Source organism: Cantharellus anzutake, assembly GCF_015039405.1.
Source record: "Cantharellus anzutake strain C23 chromosome Unknown EI90scaffold_63, whole genome shotgun sequence".
Taxonomy (NCBI): Eukaryota; Fungi; Basidiomycota; class Agaricomycetes; order Cantharellales; family Hydnaceae; genus Cantharellus; species Cantharellus anzutake.
The window spans coordinates 468,408-490,906 of record NW_024067013.1 but is presented as its reverse complement, the minus strand read 5'-3'; the positions used below and the strand labels follow the sequence as shown (position 1 = coordinate 490,906).

At 49.3% G+C, this 22,499-nt stretch overlaps 6 protein-coding genes across 6 annotated transcripts; 4 read left to right on the top strand and 2 right to left on the bottom strand.

Annotated features, from left to right (window-relative positions):
* Nucleotides 1-884: 884 nt before the first annotated feature.
* Nucleotides 885-2,456, top strand: EI90DRAFT_3076415 (uncharacterized protein). The gene is made up of 10 exons (XM_039061653.1): nt 885-1,012; nt 1,079-1,116; nt 1,171-1,227; nt 1,281-1,336; nt 1,390-1,424; nt 1,479-1,520; nt 1,582-1,668; nt 1,693-2,023; nt 2,061-2,245; nt 2,407-2,456. The coding sequence occupies exons 1-9, from the start codon at nt 896-898 to the stop codon at nt 2,189-2,191; spliced, it is 894 nt and encodes a 297-aa protein (XP_038911392.1). The 5' UTR covers nt 885-895; the 3' UTR covers nt 2,192-2,245; nt 2,407-2,456.
* Nucleotides 2,457-3,017: 561 nt separating this feature from the next.
* Nucleotides 3,018-4,343, top strand: EI90DRAFT_2371270 (uncharacterized protein). Its single transcript, XM_039052942.1, has 9 exons — nt 3,018-3,334; nt 3,394-3,494; nt 3,561-3,586; nt 3,657-3,713; nt 3,767-3,822; nt 3,877-3,911; nt 3,966-4,011; nt 4,069-4,125; nt 4,180-4,343. The coding sequence occupies exons 1-9, from the start codon at nt 3,145-3,147 to the stop codon at nt 4,215-4,217; spliced, it is 606 nt and encodes a 201-aa protein (XP_038911391.1). The 5' UTR covers nt 3,018-3,144; the 3' UTR covers nt 4,218-4,343.
* Nucleotides 4,344-7,862: 3,519 nt separating this feature from the next.
* EI90DRAFT_3076399 (uncharacterized protein) lies at nt 7,863-9,993 on the top strand. Its single transcript, XM_039061652.1, has 8 exons — nt 7,863-8,417; nt 8,471-8,526; nt 8,581-8,615; nt 8,676-8,717; nt 8,770-8,835; nt 8,888-8,998; nt 9,068-9,124; nt 9,186-9,993. Exons 1-8 carry the CDS (start codon nt 8,290-8,292, stop codon nt 9,615-9,617), a joined length of 927 nt encoding a protein of 308 aa, XP_038911390.1. The 5' UTR covers nt 7,863-8,289; the 3' UTR covers nt 9,618-9,993.
* Nucleotides 9,994-11,820: 1,827 nt separating this feature from the next.
* EI90DRAFT_3076397 (uncharacterized protein) lies at nt 11,821-13,379 on the top strand. The gene is made up of 8 exons (XM_039061651.1): nt 11,821-11,941; nt 12,009-12,034; nt 12,089-12,145; nt 12,199-12,254; nt 12,309-12,343; nt 12,417-12,458; nt 12,515-12,580; nt 12,640-13,379. Exons 1-8 carry the CDS (start codon nt 11,855-11,857, stop codon nt 13,150-13,152), a joined length of 882 nt encoding a protein of 293 aa, XP_038911389.1. The 5' UTR covers nt 11,821-11,854; the 3' UTR covers nt 13,153-13,379.
* A 1,168-nt stretch (nt 13,380-14,547) lies between these two features.
* Nucleotides 14,548-17,627, bottom strand: EI90DRAFT_3157531 (uncharacterized protein). Its single transcript, XM_039066119.1, has 12 exons — nt 17,332-17,627; nt 17,143-17,276; nt 16,872-17,072; nt 16,747-16,823; nt 16,602-16,699; nt 16,397-16,548; nt 16,249-16,337; nt 16,087-16,193; nt 15,835-16,022; nt 15,305-15,772; nt 15,007-15,251; nt 14,548-14,939 (listed from the first exon to the last, which is right to left on the bottom strand). The coding sequence occupies exons 1-12, from the start codon at nt 17,486-17,488 to the stop codon at nt 14,834-14,836; spliced, it is 2,022 nt and encodes a 673-aa protein (XP_038911388.1). The 5' UTR covers nt 17,489-17,627; the 3' UTR covers nt 14,548-14,833.
* Nucleotides 17,628-18,495: 868 nt separating this feature from the next.
* EI90DRAFT_3076385 (uncharacterized protein) lies at nt 18,496-21,673 on the bottom strand. The gene is made up of 7 exons (XM_039061650.1): nt 21,200-21,673; nt 21,069-21,150; nt 20,822-21,014; nt 20,645-20,758; nt 19,907-20,596; nt 19,744-19,834; nt 18,496-19,681 (listed from the first exon to the last, which is right to left on the bottom strand). The coding sequence occupies exons 1-7, from the start codon at nt 21,474-21,476 to the stop codon at nt 18,642-18,644; spliced, it is 2,487 nt and encodes an 828-aa protein (XP_038911387.1). The 5' UTR covers nt 21,477-21,673; the 3' UTR covers nt 18,496-18,641.
* Between the last annotated feature and the right edge of the window lie 826 nt (nt 21,674-22,499).

Here is a 22,499-nt window from a genome sequence, read left to right as displayed (position 1 = left end):
TAATCGCGTTGTGATGGGTGGGAGAGGTGGATACGTTCGAGTTAGTGGTGTGAGGGGATATTCATCGACACCAGGCTCTGGCTGAAGCATATAGTTCCTTCGCTTGCTACTATGGATCTCCTCACTTCTCCAATCCATTCACTTCAGACATTCTCTATCTCGGCACCCTCAAGTATCCGGACTTTTGTTTATTGCATAAATTGTATTTCTTGGTTGTGGTTTTGCGGTTACTGGTGTCGGGCCATGCGAAGGGGCTGATCAATGCACCACCAATGTGATCGATCGATCATGATCCGTGGGTGATGTGATAGGCACATATACTCTTGGAATCCTACGCCAGCTAGCTGGTGCACAGTGTTCATGCCACGTTGGCACACCATGGTCCATCTCGCAATTATTGGAGGCATGTATATAATATTACGAAGTCATAGAGGCTGGAGTCCTGCCTAGGAGGCACGCCAGCAATTGCGGGACATGGATTCGTTCAGTCGAGTCAAACATATGTATGCCGTGATTTTGTGGGTGCTGGTGCCACTCAGACACGAATACGCTCATGGCTTAATTCATCACTGTTCTGAACGATTGGGCAGGATACTGGCCTCTATTGAACGATTAATATAACCAGACTGAGAAAGGAAGCAAACTAGAAATGTGCTGAAGTAAATAATCCAGATCCTACGTCCTGGGGCAAGCCAGATGCATGACCTGTCGACCAACGCATGACACACTTTCGCTATCGCACGGACCTGGATGGGCACAATTGACTGGGAGAACAACATGCACCGGCTTGCGCCGGAGCTTGGCACAGCGAATTGAACAAGGTGAATCCTTATTTGGCTTGGGAATAATACCTCATTTGTTCTCACCTCCTATCTCCCTCTCCTGCGCTCATACCATGTTATTTTCTCTAGCAGTGGTGGTGCTGGCGCCGAGCGTCGCTGCCTTCTACATCATGTGGCCGGCACAAGTTCTGCAGGGAACGAACCGCTCTGTTCAGTGGCATGACGGTGTTGTAACATAGATTCCTGCCAATGTATTGCCCAGTGTTTTGCTGAGGCGCTTTCTCTATTACTCCAAGCCACCATATGAGCTCGATGTCGACAGTGTGCTGCCTCCGTCACTAATACCAGGGACTCGTGGTAACTGACATCCTGTCCTCGCCTCCAACAGCCTTTACCCAACGAAAAGGCTGTACACCTACGTTGGTGACGACTGGGCTGTGTATTGGTACGCCGACCTGTTCTCGTGGTGCCAGTCAGTCAATCATGTTGCACCAACAGGGTCATAGATGTGCTGCCAGGGACGGTCATCCGGTACAGCGTCACGGATTCTGCTGGTATGACTGAGAAATTTCTGGAGGCTTAAAGTCTGAATGTGTCCATTTTTTAGGAGAACAGTCCAACAGCTCGGAGCTAACTGTTCAGGTGAGGATTTTATCGCAACTGGGATTTCAAAACGATGCTTAAAATTACGTCGAGCCCAACCCCATCTTAACTACAGCCTCTTTGATGTCAATAAGTGTTGGTATCCCAATAATCTGCAGTTTTCTACGTTTTCAGGCTTATTTCCGCAAATTCGCAGTCATTGGCTTCTGTGTCTTCAGTCAGCGTAATTTCCACCAGTTCCACTGGTACTCCCAGTAAATACTACATACGCCTCAAATTGGACGTTTTCCAAACTATTTCTCTACAGATCTCCACCCACTCAAACCCATCATCCACACTGTCTAAAACTTCCAACTCTCCATCTCCAACACAAAAATCTTCGGGAGGGAGCAGTAACACTAGAGTAATAGTCGTAGGCGCTGTTGGGGGTGCGGTTGCCGTGTTGCTCATCGGCCTTGGGGCTTTCTTCTTGTTAAAGCGACGAAAAGGTTATTCCAGAGGGAGGGACGACGCGTTTGAAGAGCCCTATACGATTTATCCCATTGGTTACGCTCAAGTTGCCACCCAAAACGTTCCTTCACCCAGCAAGAATACACCACTGGACGCTATTCCGCCCCGGTTCCCGAGTGATATTGTGGGTCCTACGGAAGTTTTCTGTCTTTCAGACGACAACAGGCAGTATGATGACTGCACCCACCAACGAGGATGAGGAGTATTACAAACGTGTTGTGAAGGGTGGGAGAAGTGGATACATTGGGCTCGGCGATGCGAGGGAATATTCTTCGACACCTCCAGGATCTGGCTGAAGCATACAGTTTGCCAGCTCTTGCACTTGCTACCTCGGATCTTCTCACCTTCCCTTCAGACATTCTCTATCTCAGCATTCTCAGAATCTGGACTTCTGCTGCGCTGTGTTTTAGTATTTATTGCATAAACTGTATTCCCCGCTTGTGATTTTGCGGTTACTGGCGTTGACCTGGCCAGGCGGAGGGACCGCCCCGTGCACCCTTGCAATGTTCGCACCAATGTGGTTGATCGATCACGATTTGTGGGTGATATGATAGGGCATACACACTCTTGGGGCTATGCCTGGTGTTCGCTGCTCTCACTATCATGTGGCCAAATGAAGTCCTGGAGGGAACCAACCGCTCTGTTTAGTGGCCTGGTGGCATTGTAACGTAGATTTCCGCTAATGCATTGCCCGTTGTTTGGCTAAGGCGCTTTTTTCTATTACTCCAAGCCACCATACGAACTCGATATCAGTAGGTGTGCTATATTATCCGCTGCTGAGATGAAATGCTCGGGGAAATTGATGATACTCCGCTCCAACCAGCCTTTACCCAACGAAAAGGCTGGGTACCTGTATTGGCAACGACCCAATCTTGTACTGGTACGTCGACCTATCCTCGTGGCGCTAATCAGCCATCCATGTTACACCAACAGGTACATAGACGTGCCGCCAGGGAAAAACAATGTCACTGATTCCGTCGGTATGACTGAGGATGCGTAACGTGCCAACTCCAGGGACACACATCAACAGCACGACACTGACCGTTCAGGTGAGGATTTATTATAGCCAGAAAGTCCCAAAGGAGCTTAAATCAAGCTCCCAAGCTGTCCCACATACGAGTACGCTCAGGCTTAATTCATCAGGATACCAGCCTCGATTGAACAATTAACTAGACCGAGAAAGGAAGCAAACTTAAAATATACTCGCGTGGTTGAAGTAAATATTCCAGACTTTACGTCCTGGGGTAGCATGGCAAACCAGATGCACGACGGTACCTGCCGATTGCCCTCGACCAACGCATGGCTCACTTTCGCTATTACACGGGCCTGGGTGGCACAATTGACTGGGAACAACATGCACCGGCTTGCGCCGGAGCTTGTGGCACAGCGAATTAAAATATCGGCGCAAGATGATCCTTTCCTGATTTGGCTTGGGAATAGTACCTCATTTGTTCTTCCTTCTCCCTCTCCTGCGCTCATACCATGTTATTTTCTCTAGCAGTAGTGGTGCTGGCGCCGAGCGTCGCTGCCTTCTACATCATGTGGCCGGCACAAGTTCTGCAGGGAACGAACCGCTCTGTTCAGTGGCATGACGGTGTTGTAACGTAGATTTCTGTCAATGTATTGCCCAGTGTTTTGCTGAGGCGCTTTCTCTATTACTCCAAGCCACCATATGAGCTCGATGTCGACAGGTGTGCTGCCTCCGTCACTAATGCCAGGGAGTCGTGGTAACTGATGACATCCTGTCCTCGCCTCCAACAGCCTTTACCCAACGAAAAGGCTGTACACCTACGTTGGTGACGACTGGGTTGTGTATTGGTACGCTGACCTGTTCTCGTGATGCCAGTCAGTCACCCACGTTACACCAACAGGGTCATAGATGTTCTGCCAGGGACGGTCATCCGGTACAGTGTCACGGATTCTGCTGGTATGACTGAGAAATTTCTGGAGGCTTAAAAAGTCTGAATGTGCCCATCTTTAGGAGAACAGTCCAACAGCTCGGAGCTGACTATTCAGGTGAGGATTTTATCGCAACTGGGATTCCAAAACGATGCTTAAAATTACGTCGAGCCCAACCCCATTTTAACTACAGCCTCTTTGATGTCAATAAGTGTTGGTATCCCAATAATCTGCAGTTCTCTACGTTTTCGGGCTTATTTCCGCAAATCTGCAGTCATTGGTTTCTGTGTCTTCAGTCAGCGTAATTTCCACCAGTTCTACTGGTACTCCAGTGAATACTACATACTCTTCAAATTGGACGTTTTTAAAAACTATTTCTCTACAGATCTCCACCCACTCAAACCCATCATCCACACTGTCTAAAACTTCCAACTCTCCATCTCCGACACAAACATCTTCGGGCGGGAGCAGTAATACAAGAGTAATAGCCGGAGGCGCTGTTGGGGGTGCCATTGCTCTGTTACTCATTGGCATTGGGGCTTTCTTCTTGTTAAAGCAACGAAAAGATTATTCTAGAGGGAGGGACGACGCGTTTGAAGAGCCGTATACTGTTTATCCCATTGGTTACGCCACCCAAAACGTTCCTTCGCCCGGCGGGAACCCACCACTGGACGCTATTCCGCTACGGTTCCCGGATAATGCTGTGGGTCCTTCTGTCTTTCAAGCGACAACAGGTAGTATGATGACTGCACCCACCAACGAGGATGAGGAGTATTACAAACGTGTTGTGAAGGGTGGGGGAAGTGGATACGTTGGGTTCGGCAATACGAGGGAATATTCTTCGACACCTCCAGGATCTGGCTGAAGCATACAGTTTGCCGACTCCTTCGCTTGCTACCGTGGATCTTCTCACCTCCCCAGTCCATTCCCTTCAGACATTCTCTATCTCAGCATTCTCAGCATCTGGACTGCTGCTGGGCTGTGTTTTAGTATTTATTGCATAAACTGTATTCTCCAGTTGTGATTTTGCGGTTTCTGGCGTTCACCTGACCAAGCGGAGGGGCCGACACCCCGTGTACCAATGTGATTAATCGATCATGATTCGTGGGTGATATGATAGTGCATACCGGGACCACACCTTGTGTTCGCCTGCACACCATCTCGACATCTGCTTCGTAGCAATTCAGTTCTGACACTATATATTGCCTTATTCAGTCTCTCGGGGAAGCGGCACCGTGGATTCGCGTCAATATATAACTGCCGCCTGGATTTCATAATCTCTCGGAAGTGAGTCACGATCCCAGAATCTTTCACACGGCAACTGCCATCTAGGTGACCAGCCTTCTCTTCATCTAAGTTATCGTGAGGGGCGCTAGTGCCGCTTGGATATGAGAGTGCGTTAATGGCCGTTCTGAATGATTGATCGACTGTCTAGAATTGATGTTTGTTTTACATGGAAACGAGCACTCCTGTGGCACTCTGCATCTGACCCTTGATCCCAACTTCGGCTGCATTCACCCTGGCTTAACGAGTGCCTCTCTCTTTTGATCCTCGTTGCGAGCGATTCTTCGTTGATCGATATGCAACTTCCCTCCACCCACCTAGTTTTGTCTTGTGCCTTTTATTTCAACTGCGTGTGTTGACGCTGCGACCACCAATTTCTGCCTGGTTGGTGCGCAAATGAATATCAACATTCCCTGCCGTCCCTCGATCCCCTTCTGGCACTGTGTGCGTCTCTCAGCATACTATGTTCAATCCATATAATGAAAGCGCAGATGGCTTAACTTGCTGGTGGAGTTCGGCAGGGACGGCTAGGCCGCTCAAATGACGCGACAGTTACTGATGCAAAAAAGATAGCATGGGGTGCTGGTCGGTAAATAGGATGTTTGATATAAGGCACCGGGCTGGCGGCCTACAAATCAGCGGACAGTCTGGCCGCAAATCCAAAAAAGAGTGTCTCACTGCCCCCATTCGAATAAACATGACACTTTGCATCAGCCACATGGGTGAAGATTCCTGTCGGTACTCGGCTGACACGCGGATAGTCATAGCCAGATGTCCCTCATGTAGCAAACTTGAACGGCTGTGTCGCGCAACGAGATGTCTGTGACACCGTTAGGATACTCAGAAACCTCTACACAAAATGGGAACAGACGTAGATACCATTTACTGCAGCTCCACTTGGGTCCATTTTCTTCGGGGGATAGGCCTTTTCTGACGCAGCGTTACCTTTCGTGCTCGGAATCCATGAATAGTTGCCGGGCGAACTTTGGGCTGACCCGACGAGAAGGCTGTTACGCCTATTTCGGCACGCGCCTTGTGCCACATAACCTCGTGTCCCTGGGTAGCCGCCCATGTTTGCACCAACAGGGTCACAGACGCGCCGCCGGACCTCGTACAATGTTACAGATTCTAGGGGTATGACTGGGTAGTTCCCAGAGGCTCACCAGGCTCAATGTGTTCATCTTTGGGGATTCACGTCAATAGTGCGGCGCTGACTGTCCAGGTGAAGACTTCGTTGAAGCAGAATTCCCAAAAGTAAGCACTCGGTCTTTCCTAAGTCAAGCCCAATCCTTTGCAGTCGATGAGTGTTAGCCTTATCCCGATATTGGGTAGTTTCTTACGGTTTGGGGCTTGCCTCCCCAATTCATAGTCAACACCATGGCATCTATAACTCCAATCAGTCCAGCGTTCCTGACGACCGGGTATATACCGTACATCCTTTAAACTGAACGTTCTCCGTTCATCCTGTTACTTGCCGACAGACCTCCACTAGAATCCAACCCCCACACTACCTAAGGCTTCTAACTCTGCGTCTCCGACACAAAGCGCTGAGGTAATGGTCGGAGGCGCCGCCGGGGGTGCCGTTGCTCTGTACCTCATTAGGATTGCGGCTTTTGTTCTGCTAAGACGACGAAAGAGGAGAATGATGCATCTGAAGGCCTCCATAACATTTATCCCAGCCTGAGTGATTAAGCTCTAGTTACCATCCAAAGCATTCCTTTATCGGTTCAGGGCAGACTATTGCGCGCTGTGCCGTTGTCGCACCCGAGTGTTGTTGCTGCGGGACTTTCAGGGGTTTCTATTTTCCGAGGTACAACAGGTACTAGGAAGATGGCACCCACTAACTCGGACGGAGCATATTACAATCGCGTCGGAGAAATGGATACGTTTGGGTTGACAACATGAGGCCGTTGGCAGATAGACCGACCTTCGTGATGAGAGCAGAATTCCTTGTTTAAAGAATTCGGAACTCAAGGACAAGGTTTTGATTGCTCAAGTCCGCCCTTGTTACTTTACACTGACAAACATGTATCTAAGTCCAATTCCTACTGCCTCCATAACCACCGAAGCGTGTGGTATCAGAGCACGGTGCTATGATTTTGCCAAAAAAAAAAAAAATTGGAATCCCCGAGGAACGCGCACATATTTCCTTTTGCTCCACATCTTCTCGGCGGGTTTTCATGCAACTCCTCTGGCTTGTAGTCGATCTGGGAGCCCCCCTACTTGATGCACAATACCTATCTCAGCAGCATCTCTGCGTTGCCAGTGTCGGGATAGACAACCCCTACGGTCGTATTTTCGATGTAATTCGTATAGACTACATTTTTATGTGTGGCTTGTGATTGCCAGCGCAGCGTTAGAATCAAGCGAAGAGGTTAGGTAGGTTACCAGGAATACAGTAGGATTGATCGGTCATGCATGATTGAGTTCGCGCCTCGGATCATGCTGACTGAACGTAACGCGCAAAACAGTCATGTGCACATAAACCTTATGTCAGCCCTTCAAGTGCTCTCAGAGAGATAAACCGAACGGCTGATGTGGGGGTTAGCGTGCCGAAAGCTATGCCAATAGATAAATAACTTTCGCCACCATTGTCTATTGTGTTGATTACATAGGCCCACAGCAACCTTTTTCCATACGGTGCAGCGTCGTTCTTGCCGATCTAAGGAATTTGTGGCTGGACTATATACGTCCGACTCAGCATCTAGTTTACGCCTTGATGGTTTCGTAGATGGGCGCTAAGCGCGGCGTGCTCACTGTCGATCGCCCTCGACCAATGTATGACTGGTTTCTATGCGTGTGCTTCATCACACGGACGTGAGCATGCGCAATATTGGCCAGGCGACCGACATGCAATCTGCCCCCCACGTCCCCCGAGCTTTCCCCAGGGGATCGTGGCTGAGGTCCCTGAGTGATTTCTTGATTGACTCAATTGTGTGCTTCTCTGGTTGTCTTGCTTTCTTCCTCGCTTTCTCCCTCTACCTCCTTCCTTCTCCCTGACTCGCGCTCTATCATGTTGTTTCCTCTAGCAGTCGTGGTGTTGATACCCTATGCCACTGCAATCACCATCATGTGGCCGGTGCAGGTCATGCAGGGGACGAACCGCTCTGTTCAGTGGTCTGGCGGAATTGTAACGTAGATTTCTGCAACCACATTTCCATCGTTTTCTCAGGCGATTTCTTCTACTACTCCAAGGAACCTTACGAACTCGATGTCAACAGGTGTGCCGCCTACGTTACTAAGATCAAGGACTTGCGATAATCCGTTTTCGCCTCTGGCTAGCCTCAACCCAACGCAGAGGCTGCACACCTACATCGGAAACGACCTTGTATTGTACTGGTATGCTGACCGATCCTCGTGGTGCCATTCAGCCTTCCATGTTTCACCAATAGGGTTATAGATGTGCCACCGGGGACGCTCATCCAGTATAATGTCACGGATTCTGGTGGTATGACTGAGTAGTTTCTGGGGATTTAACGAGGCTCAATTTGCCCATCTTCAGGGGCACACATCAACAGCACAGCGCTGACTGTCCAGGTGAGAATTTTATTGCCGCCGAGTTTCCGAAATTGAGCACCCAATTTGTCCCGTGTCAAGCCCAACCCAATCTTATCTAGCATCTCTTTGCTGTCGACCCTTGTTAGTATATCATTGTTCTGTAGTTATCTGGGCTTACCTCTTGAATTCACAGTCAGCACAATCTTTGGCTTCTGTATCTTCAGTCAGCGTAACTTCCCACAGTTCTACTAGTTCTCAGGTGAATACCTGCGCATTCTGCAGACCGGACGCCCCTAATTATTTGTCCACAGACCTCCACCAACCCACAGCCAACATCCACACAATCCAAAACTTCTGGCTTCTCATCTCCGACACAAACGTCTTCAGGTGGAGGCAATAGCACCTTTTCGATATCGACAAGTGTCAGTCTCCTAATAATCTGCGGTTATACACTTTGTTGAGCTTACCTCCCATCTTCGCAATCAACGCAGTTATTAGCTTCCATCTCTTCAGCCAGTGTAGTTTCCACCAACTCTACAGGCGCCCTGGTAAATATTGCATATTCTTCAAGCTGGACACTCTCCGTTCATCCTCATTACTTGTCCGCAGCCCTCTACTAACTCGAATCCTACATCCACATCAACTGCAATATCCAACCCTTCAGCTCCGACCCAATCGCCTTCGAGCAGGCGCCACGGCACTTGGGCAATAGCCGTCGGGGTTTCTGTCGTTCTGTTGCTCCTTGGCCTTGGCGCTTTCTTTTTGATAAGACGACGAAAGGGTCGTTCCAAAGAGAAGGATGATGCATTTGAAAGCCCGCATACAATTTATCCCCATGTTCACGCTCCAGTCGTCACCCAGAACACATCAGTGGACGTTGTTCCACCTTTGTACCCGAACGATGTTTTTGCGCCTTCTGCCTTCCGAGGGACAGCGGGAAGTATGATGACGGCACCCACCAACTCAGACGAAGTGTATTACAATCGCGTTGTAATGGGTGGGAGTGGCGGATACCTTCGGGCTAACGATACGTCAAGTTAATCATCAGCACTGGGGAACTAATTATTTTCCAACTCCCTCGCTTGCTAACATGGACCTTCTCACTTGATTCGTTCGCTTCGCGTTATCTCTATTGCTGCATTGCTTGGTATCTGGACTGTTACGTCCTTGATATTTTTTTTGAATGTCCCCCGGCGTTTGGACCGGGCGAAAGGGTTGATCCTTCGTATGTGTCTGTGCAACGCGCGCGCGCGCAACCGTTTCGCTGATCGGTCATGATCTGTCGGTGGTACAATAGTCTACACTCTTGGCCGGATCCAATTTTGGTCTTTAGCCCCTCGATTCAGTAGTATTAGAATTGAGTCTTAACAACCAACACTATGTAATTACAGCACTATGGGATATCTTTCAATTAGCCCTCGATGTTGTGGAAGCGGTGCCGTGGACTGATCATGCATGGAGTGATTGATATAGCCGTCCGATATTCGCTAATATAATGCCCATTGGGCGCGCCTGAATTAATTATTTAATCGAGTTCGAGAAGTTATTTTACAGGCACTGCGCGTGGGCAAGCTGAGTGCATGGTCTCATCTAACTCATGAGCGGATGCGGGGGCGCTCAAGGTTTCATGTCCTAGGTATGCATATAGCAAGCATCCTAATGGCGCTCCTGAATAATTGGTTGACTGTCTGGATCGAATTCTAGCTTAACAAGATTTTGTTGTCTAAAAGTGCACTCAGCACAGAAAGGTTTCAGTTAAGCTCACGTTTTTCGCTCACAATCGTGAGTCCCTTCTCGATCTCAGGGATGCTTCACGCGCCTGGGGGATTTACTGAACGTCTTTAGACCCCTGGTTCCACATATCCCATATCAATGCTCGCAAGATGAAGTCTCTCTTCTTTGGACACTCTCACAGATAGCATTGCTCGTGTCCCACTAGGCTACACACAAGGTACAGAGCACGAAAGCAGTTGTCCGCACCCAGTCTCCCGGGAGACAGACCAAGTATCCCCTTTGGGTTTGTTGCGATCCTCTCGAAGGAAGGCCTTGATTTTTGATTTCCCATTCTACGGTCGAGCCCACGGCATCCCACAGACTCGCAAGTCTGCCGCACCTGGCTGTGCGGCAGAGTACAGGAACTGATGGGCAGTGTGCTCTAGATGGTTTCGGCTAACTGCAGCGTGGTAGTGATCAGATATTCATCGCTCTAAGTACGGAGACAGTTCCAGCAGTGTGAGTCATCTCTTAAGTCCATTGTTAATAGAATATCTGGGATCTGGGATGATACTCGGTTATGATCAGTTCTACCTGTCCGACACCAGTATGCCGAGGCTCCCTTTGCCCTTACGTAGATATTGGGTAACATCGTCGTGAAAATTTCTCCACTATCTGAGAGCGAGGCTGGAGAGCTAAGGGCTATATAGAAATACAGTGGCCAAGGAGAACCAAGCCGTAGCGGTGCTACCCACTGAGAAGACAAAGGCCCGATTGTCTAATGTCATCTTACACAGAATGTGCGCCAAAAACGTGGAGAGTATAGGCAAGGCCAAGCAGGAAGAGAGAGATTTGGATCAGCTTTACGCAGGGCCCAGCGGTGGACGCCCTTCCGGGTCGAGAGGGGCTCGAGGACTGGCATAACAGTAAACGTAAGATCTGTGATGTGAAAGATGGGACGGGCCCTCCTGGGCCATGGGCTCAACTGTTATTCTGTTGAGGTACCTCCCTTGTGAATGCACAGCCGATTTACGCGTTTTGAGTCATATTCGCGGCAGCCAAGGATCAAGATTGGCGCCTGTAGGTGTCCGCACATCGTATTAAAAGGGTCGAAATAAATTATTTCGAAGTAGGGTTTGATGGAGGACGTGCATCCTCCTGGCAGCTTTCACCTAAAGGAGGGGTGTGTTCAAGTTTACTGTGCACAACGCGTACTCGGACGTTTCAAATTCAAAAGCGCAACCAAGACGTTGCAGGCTGTCTATTCCCAATTGTATTGATTACGTAGGTGTTCACAACTATTCAGTAAAGTGCGTCCTAGTATAGGTGGGCGCCTACGCCTGACGTGGCGCTGTTGATCGCTCTGGACTATTGCATGTTCGGTTTTCCATCATTGGGCTGTGAGCAGTCGCGCTGCAACGGTTGCACTTGCATTGGAGGAATTGAATGGTTCTGAATGATTCCTTGATTTGGCTTAGTTGTTTAAGGCCTCTTTGCACCTTTCCTTCTCCCTCTCCCGCGCTCGTATGATGTTGTTTCCTCTAGCAGTTGCAGTTCTGGCACTAATGCCGAGCATCACTGGCCTTAAGATCATGTGGCCGACACAAGTTCTACAGGGAACGAACCGCTCTGTTCGGTGGTCTGACGGTATTGTAATGCTGATCTCTGGGACTGCACTCGCGAGTATTTTGCTGAGGCATTCTATTCTACAACTCTAAGCCACCATACGAGCTCGATGTCAGCAGGTATGCCACCTATAATGTTACTGAGGATGATATTCCGTCCTCACCTCTGGACAGCCTCCAGCCAACGAAAAGGCTATACACGTACATTGGCAACAACCTTGTATTGTACTGGTGCGCTGGCCAATCTTCGTGCCGCCAGCCAGCCATCCATGTTGCACTAACAGGGTCATAGATGTGCCACCGGGGACGCTCATTCAGTACAATGTCACGGATTCTGGTGGTATGACCGAGTAATTCCTGGGGGTTTAACATGGCTCGATATGCCCATCTTTAGGATCACACGTCGGCAGCACGGCGATTACTGTCCAGGTGAAGAGTTCATTGCAGGTCGTCGAATTTTCAAAAGCAACTTAGATTAAGCCTTAATCTTTCCTACATCAAGTCCAACCCTGTCTTATCTGCGGGCTCTTTGCTATCTATAGCCGTTAGTAAAAATCCGCAATTCTTCACGTTATCGGGCTTACCTCCCCGGATCCCCAGTCAACACTGTCCTTGGTTTCTGTGTCTTCAGTCAGCGTAATTTCTGCTAGCTCTGCTAGTCCCCAGGTAAAAACTGCATGTTTTTCAATGGGAAGTCACCATTCATCCCTATTCCGGGTCCATAGACCTCCAGCAACTCTGATCCAGCATCCACACTATCCCTATTCAGAACCTCTAACCCTTCGTCTCCGACACAAACACTCCCACTTTCTAAAACTCTCAGCCCCTCATCTCCGACACGAGCACCTTCGGGCGGGGGCAACATCACTGGGACAATAGCCGGAGGCGCTGTTGGGGGTGCTGCCGGCCTGTTGCTCATTGGCCTCGTGGCTTTTTTCTTGTTGAGACGACGAAAGAGTGATTCCAGGGAGAGGCGCAGTGCGTTTGAAGCGCCAAACACAGGTTATCCTGGTGCCCACGCCACCCAAAACATTCTGGTCCCTCAGGCTGTTCCCTCGCTGTACCCGAGTGATGCTCCAGAGCCTCCAGGAGCTTCTATCTTCCAACGGACAGTGACTGGTAGTATGATGACGGCCAACGAGGGCGAAGAATATCAGAGACACATTGCGGTGGATAGAGGTGGATACGTTCGGGTCAACAATGCGAGAGGATATCCATCGAAACCAGGATTGGGCTGAAGCATACAATTTTCCAACCCCTTTGCTTGCCATCATAGACCTTCTCACTCAGTCTCGGTCCCGTCTCTGCATCGCCAGCGTCTGGAGAATGCTCGATGCCACCCAGGCGGCCGTTTCTCGTGGTCATTTCTCATGGTCGGCTATTCCTCAGGACATCGCTTGTTACTTAGATCCAATCTTTATTACGACTTACACGCCCACTTAGATGTAAATGTGATCCGTAAAATAGATGCCCTTCAGGCTTCAAGCTTGGCGGCAGCTTTGATCCCGCAAGTCTATTGCTTATATCAGCCTTGGCTTCGTGCGTCAACCAGCGATGACGATTGGGTACAAGTCTGAGTCGTGATGTGTGGTGGAAGTGTACATTCTGGAGCCTGGTATGCGGTTTATCCTCTAGGGTGGTTTTGCAGATGAGCGACTCGCTGCTCACTGTCGATCGTCCTGGTGCATACACATGGGCTGGAACCCCAATGCACTGGCACTTGCACCGAACTTGACACCGTGATTGCTTGATTGAGGTTCTTTTCCTCATCTCACTTCCTTCTCTGAACACTATGTTGTTTCCTCTAGTAGCGGTGGTGCTCGTACCCTACGCTACTGCCCTCGCTATGGCGTGGCCAAACCTTCCTCCGCAGGGAGCGAACCGCTCTGTTCGGTGGTTGGCATTGTAATGGTATTTTTCCGAGACACTCGTTAAGGCATTTTCTTGTGCTGCCCCATGCAAGACACCAGTGAATTCGAGGTTAACAGGTGTGGCACCTGTGTTGTTGAGATCAAGGACTCATGATAATCATCTCCTGAACCCAATGAAAAGGCTCTACACATACATCGGTGTATCGTACTGGTATGCCGACGGATCCTCGTAGGGTCATAGGTCTGCCACCGGGGACACTCGTCCAGTTCGGATTCTACTGGTATGACTGAGGGGGACGATGTATCTGAAAGCCCACCACAATTTATCCCGGTGGTCACCTCCGGTCGCTGCCCAAAACACACCAGACCCTGTTCCTTCGAATGATATTGTGGGCCCTGCAGGAGTTTCTGTCTTTCAAGGGACACTGGGTACCATGATTACGGCGCCCACCAACCCAGATGAGGAATATTACAATCGTGTTGTGATGGATGGGAGTGTGTTCATTTGAGTTAACAATACAACGGGAAAACCATCGACACCAGGATCTGGCCGAAGCATACAGTCTACCAACTCCTTCGCTTGCCATCGTGAGCTTTTTCACTCGATCATTCACTTCGCACGATCTCTATCTCTACACCGTCAGTTACTGGACTGTATTAATTTGCGCCCCGTATCTTTGATGTTCATTACGTAGAATGTATTCACTGAATGTTCCAGGGGTCAGATCAGGCAATGGGGCGGATCTTCATATGTACCCGTGCAACGCGCGCGTGTTGGAGAACAGTATGATTTAATACATCGAGTGCGTACATGGCTGCCGATCTGGCTTACTAAGCTAGGTACAGTGACACAACACACAACACTACTGATGCAAGGGAATAGCACAACACTATGGAATACCAATCGGCAAATATGATGTTCAATAGATAAGCCACCACGCTGGCGGTCTATAAATTAGTGCAACAACCAGAAAGATTGTCCACAAATCCCGAAATGAAGAGTGTCATACTGTCCTCATTCAAAGGCCGGTGAACAAGGTGCTTTGCGTCAGCCACAGGCATGAGGATTCCACTCGGCTGACGCGCGGATAGTGGGCGATACGCTGATGTCCTCCATATAGCAAACTTGAACATCTGGTCGTGCCATGGGATGTCTGTAGATGAACACAATCAGGATAGTCAGGAACCCCAGCGCAAAATGGGAACACATGGTCGACTGACTCTGTCAAGATATGCTCTTTAACTTCGTCCTCTGTGGGGAAGTCGGCATGTACCTCTGCCCACTGCCAAATCACGGGACAAAGACAGCATCTCCACTTGGGTCCAATAATTCGAATTCTCATTTGAAGGATCGCCCGTTCCTCCGCTTCTCTGATGTAGCGTTGCCTTTCGTGCTCGCGCAGAATGCGCCATTTGGTGTGTTGTGGTTCTTGATCCTCTTTTACGTGAGCAGGAATGTGCTGATACTGTAGAGGGAAATGGGCTTGGGATCCATGAATGAGTGCTCTCTAACGCTTACCACTCCTTGCCAGGTATACTTTGGGCCGAAACCTTTTTCATTTGCACAAGTCATGCATTCAACTCGAATTTCCGTCGCGTCGAGTTGGGGAACCGTCATTGTATCCGGATCCCAGCCACCTGAGCGAATAATGTCGCTGATAATCTGAGATGAAGTTGCGTCGAATGAAACGGGTAGTGGATCCCCAATTTGAGTCCCCAGTATGTAGACAACGTAATGGAAGTGCCTGGAAGAGTGTGCATAGGGTGATTTGAAGACTGTACGAGCAAGTGCGAAGGTCTCCTCCGGGGTAGCAAGGCGAAGCTCCTCAGGAACCATTTCATATAACTTCTCTCGTATTTCCCGCGAGTAATGGTGCGCAATGGCCTCAAACTTTTCGGTGATCACATCTATGGGCATGTCCACGAAAGACTCGCGCCGTTTGATAATCTCCGTGAAACGTTGATCCACGTAATCCCTGGTAAGTGCCTGATGTAACAACGATCAGATCAAAACGATATTTACGCTGTACTAACAGGTGACAAACATACCTCTATCGTTTTATTCCGGTCGAAATGAGAAGGAGAAGGCCATATTGCACCCATGGGATCTCGACTGCAGTACCATTCCGCGTATTTACGTTGTACAATTTTCTTCAGGGACTCGGTAAGTCTGCAATGCTTGTTTCGTACGAATTCCTTCATGACTTCGATCGCATTTCCCTTTATGGAAGACCAATCTATAGGGTGACAGATGTTAGACGAAGACGGACCCCGTGTCCCTCCGCAATCGCTTGTGCGTACGCTGAGCACTGAGCAGCTTCGAGACTCGGATCGTGCGAATACGGCTTAAATTTGCTTCATCGACTAGCTGCGGCATGAAGCCTTCATCCTTAAGCTTTTCGCGCACGCTGAAGAGTTCTCGTGAATAATTGCAGGCGCAGATTTTGTGAGAACGATACTCACGCAGCGATTCGTGTTTGTTGAACGGATCGAAGTTCAGCCCTTCGACTACTGCGGTACGAATCTACCCACTGACGGCATAGTACCGCATGCTTGATAGAAAATTGTGCACTGAGCGGAGGATTTTCCATGAAGTGAACATGCAACCTACGGCGGACACACTTTGCCTCAGTTCTTGCCGTTTCTTGATGAATTTCCCCAGTCCCTCCTTGTCTTGTTTTTCGCTAAATGATTGAAACTCTCTTTTGAGATCCTCAAATTCAGAGCGTTTACATATTTGTTTGTGGTATTTCCCTCCTTCACCTGCAAATAGAATCAATGGGTTTGAGGAGCATGATTAAAATGTCTAGACACACAGATAACCAAGGAGAAATAGACAATGGCTGTTCTATCCAATGGGAAGGGAAAGGGCCAAGTCTCGCCAAGGACATCACACCAATCCGGGTCTTGATCTCTGCAAAGCCATAAGGATTTGAATAGCACTAGGCAATGCCAACTTACATAGAGTTCCGACATTTCATACACCAACGTCTACGCAGATCCCAATCAGTCGAGTTCGTCGACACTGTACCGCATTTCTGCGAAGGGCGGTCTTAGTAAGTGTAGATCTAAATTATGCGTCTTACCTGACAGTGTACACCGAAAGCAAGGAGGGCGTATTTCTGTTCGGTAAGGTCGTGTGGGTATGATAAAGGGGGGAGATCTGGAACGGCTTCACGCGCTAGTTTCCAAACCCAGGTGCCAGCGAGACCAAGTAGGTATCTGGCGAATACTTTTCCAGACCGAGCGAGGCTGAGAAGGTCTCGGGGACTGACGTAAGAGTAAATCTAGACATTGGGGGGCGGGGGGGATGTGAGATGTGAGATGTACAATATAAAGAATGGGACGTGAACTCACCTCAGCCATGATTTCAACTGGCATTCTGTGGAGGTATTTGGCTAGCCTTCCCTTGCGAATACGAGCAGCTGCAGCCAGTTTGTGCCTTCTTGCCATACGTGCGGCAGGTGTTTTCCTTCCCGGCTTAGAATCGTCTGTAGATGGTGGCGTTCGCGCAAGGCCGAAATGAAATGGTGATCAATCACTGACCATAATCGCTATCAGAACCAGGGTAACTGTCTTCCTCTGCGGGCTGGATCTTCCTGACACATTTTCGGGCCGGTCTGTTGCGTTTCATCGAGTTGATCGGTTCAGGAGGCACATTCAGGCAGCCTCCGCCGGAAGGCAGCAGGCTATTCTCCGCCATTCCCCAGGCGTTTGTTGGCTGCAACACAGGCGCCAGTACGAACTTCTTCCGTCACCCGCTGCAGGAAAAACAATATGACGATGGTGCAAAAGATGCGCGCGGGTCCGTTCGACGGTTGTGAAGCGAGCACGTGCAGCTGGATTCAATTCATTGTGGCAGCAGTTGATTTCTCACGCCTTTCTCCTCTGCTCATGATGCTGCCACTACTGGCCAGCTCAGCAGCCTCAGCATCAGTAGCTCAGACGAGAAACCTAACATGACAGACAGTGAAAACCGCGGAGGCTCTGGATGAATTGACAGGAAGGGTACCAAGATGGCACATAGCTAATGACGTCCACAATACTGATTGGGGGTACCGCACTGGCTCTAGCCTGTTGGGCGTAGACAAGTTGATCTCAAGTGCGGGCAGTACGTTGAAATCATGGAACCATTGCAGTGCTGTCTGTTCGTACATGTTCACCTCCAAAATTGCCTCTGCCTTTGCATTCACGTTCACACCCTCGCTTGCGTTTCCTGATCCCACTCCTGCACCTCCCATCGTCTTCGTCCTCCTCGCTCTCCTTTTTCCTGTCTGTGATCAGATAGTGTTTAAGTCTGGAAGCAGTTGTGTTGTGTTTATTGATAATATGTAAGTAAAATAAAATAAAACAAATCAAGTATGCGAGCGAACCATTTCTTCTGGTCAGCACATCTCGAGCGCACATCTTGACGTGATTGAGACTTCGAGTCGATGAGGTCGGGCACGGTTTCATCGGGTCCAATCTGAACAGTGTCGTAGGAGTGTCCAAGGAAAGGTAGTAAGAAGCTGAAATGTAGTTTTCGATCTGATCATGCCCCAAACTGGCTCATAGGGTTGAAGATTGCGACAGGACCAGGAAAGTCGGAACATCAGTTTGGGCTTGCAAGGTTTGAGTAGGCGGAGGTGCGGGGGGCGCGCCATTGTTAAGCTTTCCTTGCCGTTTGATACGCATCATGAGCTATTGATTATTACATTGGAACAAAAGCCTCGCGAGTTCGGCCAACCAAGTGGCTGCCAAAATGCATAGAATTTCATTGGATGGAGTACCATGATTTAGTACATTTGATAGTAGTACGATATAAGCGCCGCAGTTCGGGATGCTATGTTCCCTCACCACTTACCGTACAACCAACCTTACTCGACAATTGGGTTGTGGGTCTTTGCCACATGGCGGAAAGGGTCCAACTGAGCCCTCATTGCCGAGGCAAAATGCGAAAAAGCTTCCCGATCCGCCCAGCGCAAAGATCGGTTGAGAAGAGTAGTCAGCTCCGGTTCAACCTCCTCAATTAAAGGGTATGTGGCACATGTGTGTCCTCGAGCATGGATGCACCATCGAGGGGGTTCCTCCTCTTGGGTAGGCATATAACCTTCCCATCGACGCTCAGGGACGTCCGGATGCCGTGCGGGCTCAAAGGTGAGTTGACACAATTGTCCTTCCGCTGATCCAAAACGAGAGTTGTTACCCAAATCCATGAATAACAACACAGCCGATTGAGGTTTCCGGCCTTCGATCTGAGGCCCAGCAAGCTCCAAAGGGATGGTGGAAGTAGATTTATCAACGCGCAGCTTCGATCGCCAAGCTATGTAACTGAACCCTTCCAGTTCAAAGGGGTCATCAAGTGATCCACTGTAAGTAACAATGAATCCGTCGATACAGGGCTGTTTGGACTTGCACAGAAATGCGGCACCACGGCACCACGCATTGCGGAGGAAATCAAAGGATAAATTGTCGATGTCATCCGTCAGCTGAAATATATGTGTGAAGTTGATGTGAGTGTCGTCCATCTCTTTTAAAAGCTGGTGGCCTCGATCATTGGGGAGCAACCCCAGGTTTTCGCCAAGGAGGGTGGTCAAGAACACACTAGCTGATACGACGGGAACCTGCAGGAGCCTACTGAACCTACTCGCCCAATCCCGCGCAAGGGTCAACAGAACGCGGCTGAATAATTCGTTCTCATATCCTCGCTCGAGGATGGATTCGTTAATTATTACTTCATTAACCAACGTGTTGAGAGCTTTCTTGTACGCCTCCCGCGATGTCATCAGCTCCTTCATGGCCGCGATCGCTAGTGGTGGCTCAGAAGGGGTGACCGTTTTAATAAGCGAGGGATCAATAACGTTCTTCAGGATTCGCATATGGCTGCGGACGCCTTCTGCGGCAAGAATAGATCCAGCTTCGTTCGAAGCAAGTTCGAGGGGAATCGTTGCGAAAATGTTGCGAGGACATGTTTAACACTAGAGGGATCGAGATAAGGGGTCCCTGAGCGCATGTACAGTTTGTGTTTAGTCACAGCTATAAAACTTATTGAATCATAGGTGGACCAGTACTGCGGTCAAATGCGATGCAATGTCCCAAACGATTAGGTATGAGAACGACAGTGTAGGAAAGGCGAGCATACCGGGCGGCCATAACGTATTAAATGGTTGTACAACAATGCATCTCCAGGAGTCTTCGCTGATGACTCAACCATGACGTCAAAACCTAAACGCACCCAAGGCCCAAGCATCATGAGCCGCGTGTCCCGGACTGATGGAACTTCGAGGCATGCATCAAAAAATTGGGCAACCATAGGATCCGTATCGAGGAAAAGAAACCAAAAGTTGAATTTGTCAATGGGAAATTCGTCTTGAGCCTTAATCATCCGCAGAAGTGCTAGTAATGACATCCCATAAGCGGGAGATAGGGACCTCGGGTTAGTCCGGACGGCAGGTTCGCGTGTTGAACCCATGTTGGTGCATTCGTCGAACGCAATGATGAACTTATCATGCTTAAGACGCTGGAGATCAACGGCCAGATTCTTTGCCGGTTCCAAGCAAAAGTGCCGGTACAGTTCTTTACGCCATTCACCAACCCCACGAAGGTCATTTTCTACGATGATCCTCTGTCGTCGAGCCACCAAATGACCTGGTAGGGTTGTAAGGGACCGATAAGCCTCCTCGAGTACAGATTCAAAACACGCCCCACGCAACGCAGATGCGCGTGCCCAGGCACCCATTTGAATCTCGACATCCTCATCTGGATTACGACCAAGGCCTTCGCATGCCTCCTTGAAAAGTGCCCCAAGAAGGGCAGCGGCTATTTCTTCACCCTAACAGGATCGTTCAATTTGTCATCCTGACCTCCATACTTAACATACCAAACATCGTTCGGTCGATTTTGATTCTACCCATCGACACATGGCCTCATCTCGTGGAGGCCAGCCAGCCTCTGGACGGTTCGAATTGCGGAAGCAGATACTTATGCCAGGCACCTAGAGCACAAATCAGTACGGAGCACAACTGGAGTGGTCTGCTGAATCCTGATTGTGACACACCTTTTTCAGCACTTCTGCTACGAGGCGTGATTTCCCCGTTGCACTCGATTGTAGAATGGGAATACTGTGTCCGTAATGCGCGTCGGCATTGTACATCTCGCCGTAAGCATTAAGGGCTTGTAGGAAAATTTGAGGCATATCTCCACGATAATTCCTACGAAATGAAGACTCGAGCATGGCCCGCAGTTCCTCCCTAATCTGGTTGTTCAGCCAGGGTGCACAGTAAACCAAGCAGAGCGAGATTTACGTGGACATGGTTAGGGATTGACGCCACATTTCCCTATCGGATAGTTGTGGTTCATAGTGCGCGCCAGCTGGCCAAAGAACCTCTAATCAAACGATGAGGTAAGGAGACCGAGACAAAGAGGAACTACGAACCCAGACGCTGGACTTCTCTAAATGAGCGGGCTTCCAATGAGTTCTGTAGCATGTCCACCATGTAAGGGTGTCCAGAGATGAGATCCTTTGCTTCTTGGAGTGTGAGGCTTTTAAGCCTCGGGTCGTCGTTGGTGATGACGAAGAGAAGTATGTGCAAGGAAGGCTTCGTCCCCAATCGCTTCAGAATTGCGCTGTCTAGTTCATGTTGTTCATCGCTAGGTAGATCGCCGTCGAAAGATGTTTTCTCGTGGCGTTCTGAGTCCAATGTAGCAGCCATCCAGCGAGGCACTATAACAGGTGAAAAATCGATCGAGGGACAAGCACCCTGTCGGCTGTTTCCGCCATTGCTCAGGCAAGCTATTAACGTAGCATGATGGCTTTACTTGAAGCCTTCACCGCGTAATAAGATCTAGAGAGTGTTTGGTTTCTTATAATATTGAGGCTGGTGCCCTGCATCTGTTTCTACTGGGCCAGTTCTCTATTCCAATAGAGGCTGGTAGCCCAGCTCCAACCTCGAAGTAGTGTATTTAGTTCCTAAAATGGGCTGGACTATTTAAGTCTGTAAGCACGTGAAAGGATTTTCATTACATAATTTACGAATTACATGGGGGACCGATCGGTTGAAGAGGGTACTAAGCTGGTCTTTGACGTCTTTGATTTCAGGGTATGTTTCATCTGTGTGTCCTCGAGCATTGATGCACCATCTATAGGGTTCCTCCTCTTCGGTGGGCATATAGCCTGCCCATCGGCGTTCACGCGCCTTCGGATGATGCGCACGCTGAAAGCTAAGTTGACACAGCGGTCCTCCCTTTGATACAAAGTGCGATGTGGTGCCCAAATCCATGAGCAGTACCACTGTCGATGAAGGCTTCTTGCCTTCAATCCGAGGTCCAGCAAGCTCCAAAGGAACGTCAGAAGCAGCGGGATTGACACGCATCTTCGACTGCCAGGCTATGTAACTGAACTGGTCCTCTCGAAACGGGTGATCAAGCTTTCCACTGTAGGTAACAATGAACCCGTCGATACAGGGTTGTTGGAACCTGCATTGAAATGCGGCTCCACGGCACCACGCTTTGCAAAGGAAATCAAAGGACAAATCGTCGACATCTTCCGTCAGCTGGAAAATGTGTGTAAAGTTGATATGCGTGGTGTCCATCCGTTTCAAGAACCGCTTCCGCTGAGGATCTGTGGGGGATAACCCAAGATCCCGGCCAAGTAGGGTAGTCAAAAACACCTTAGCCGATATCGTAGGGACCTCTTGCTTTTGAGTGAACGTAGTTGCCCGATCCCGTGCAAGAGT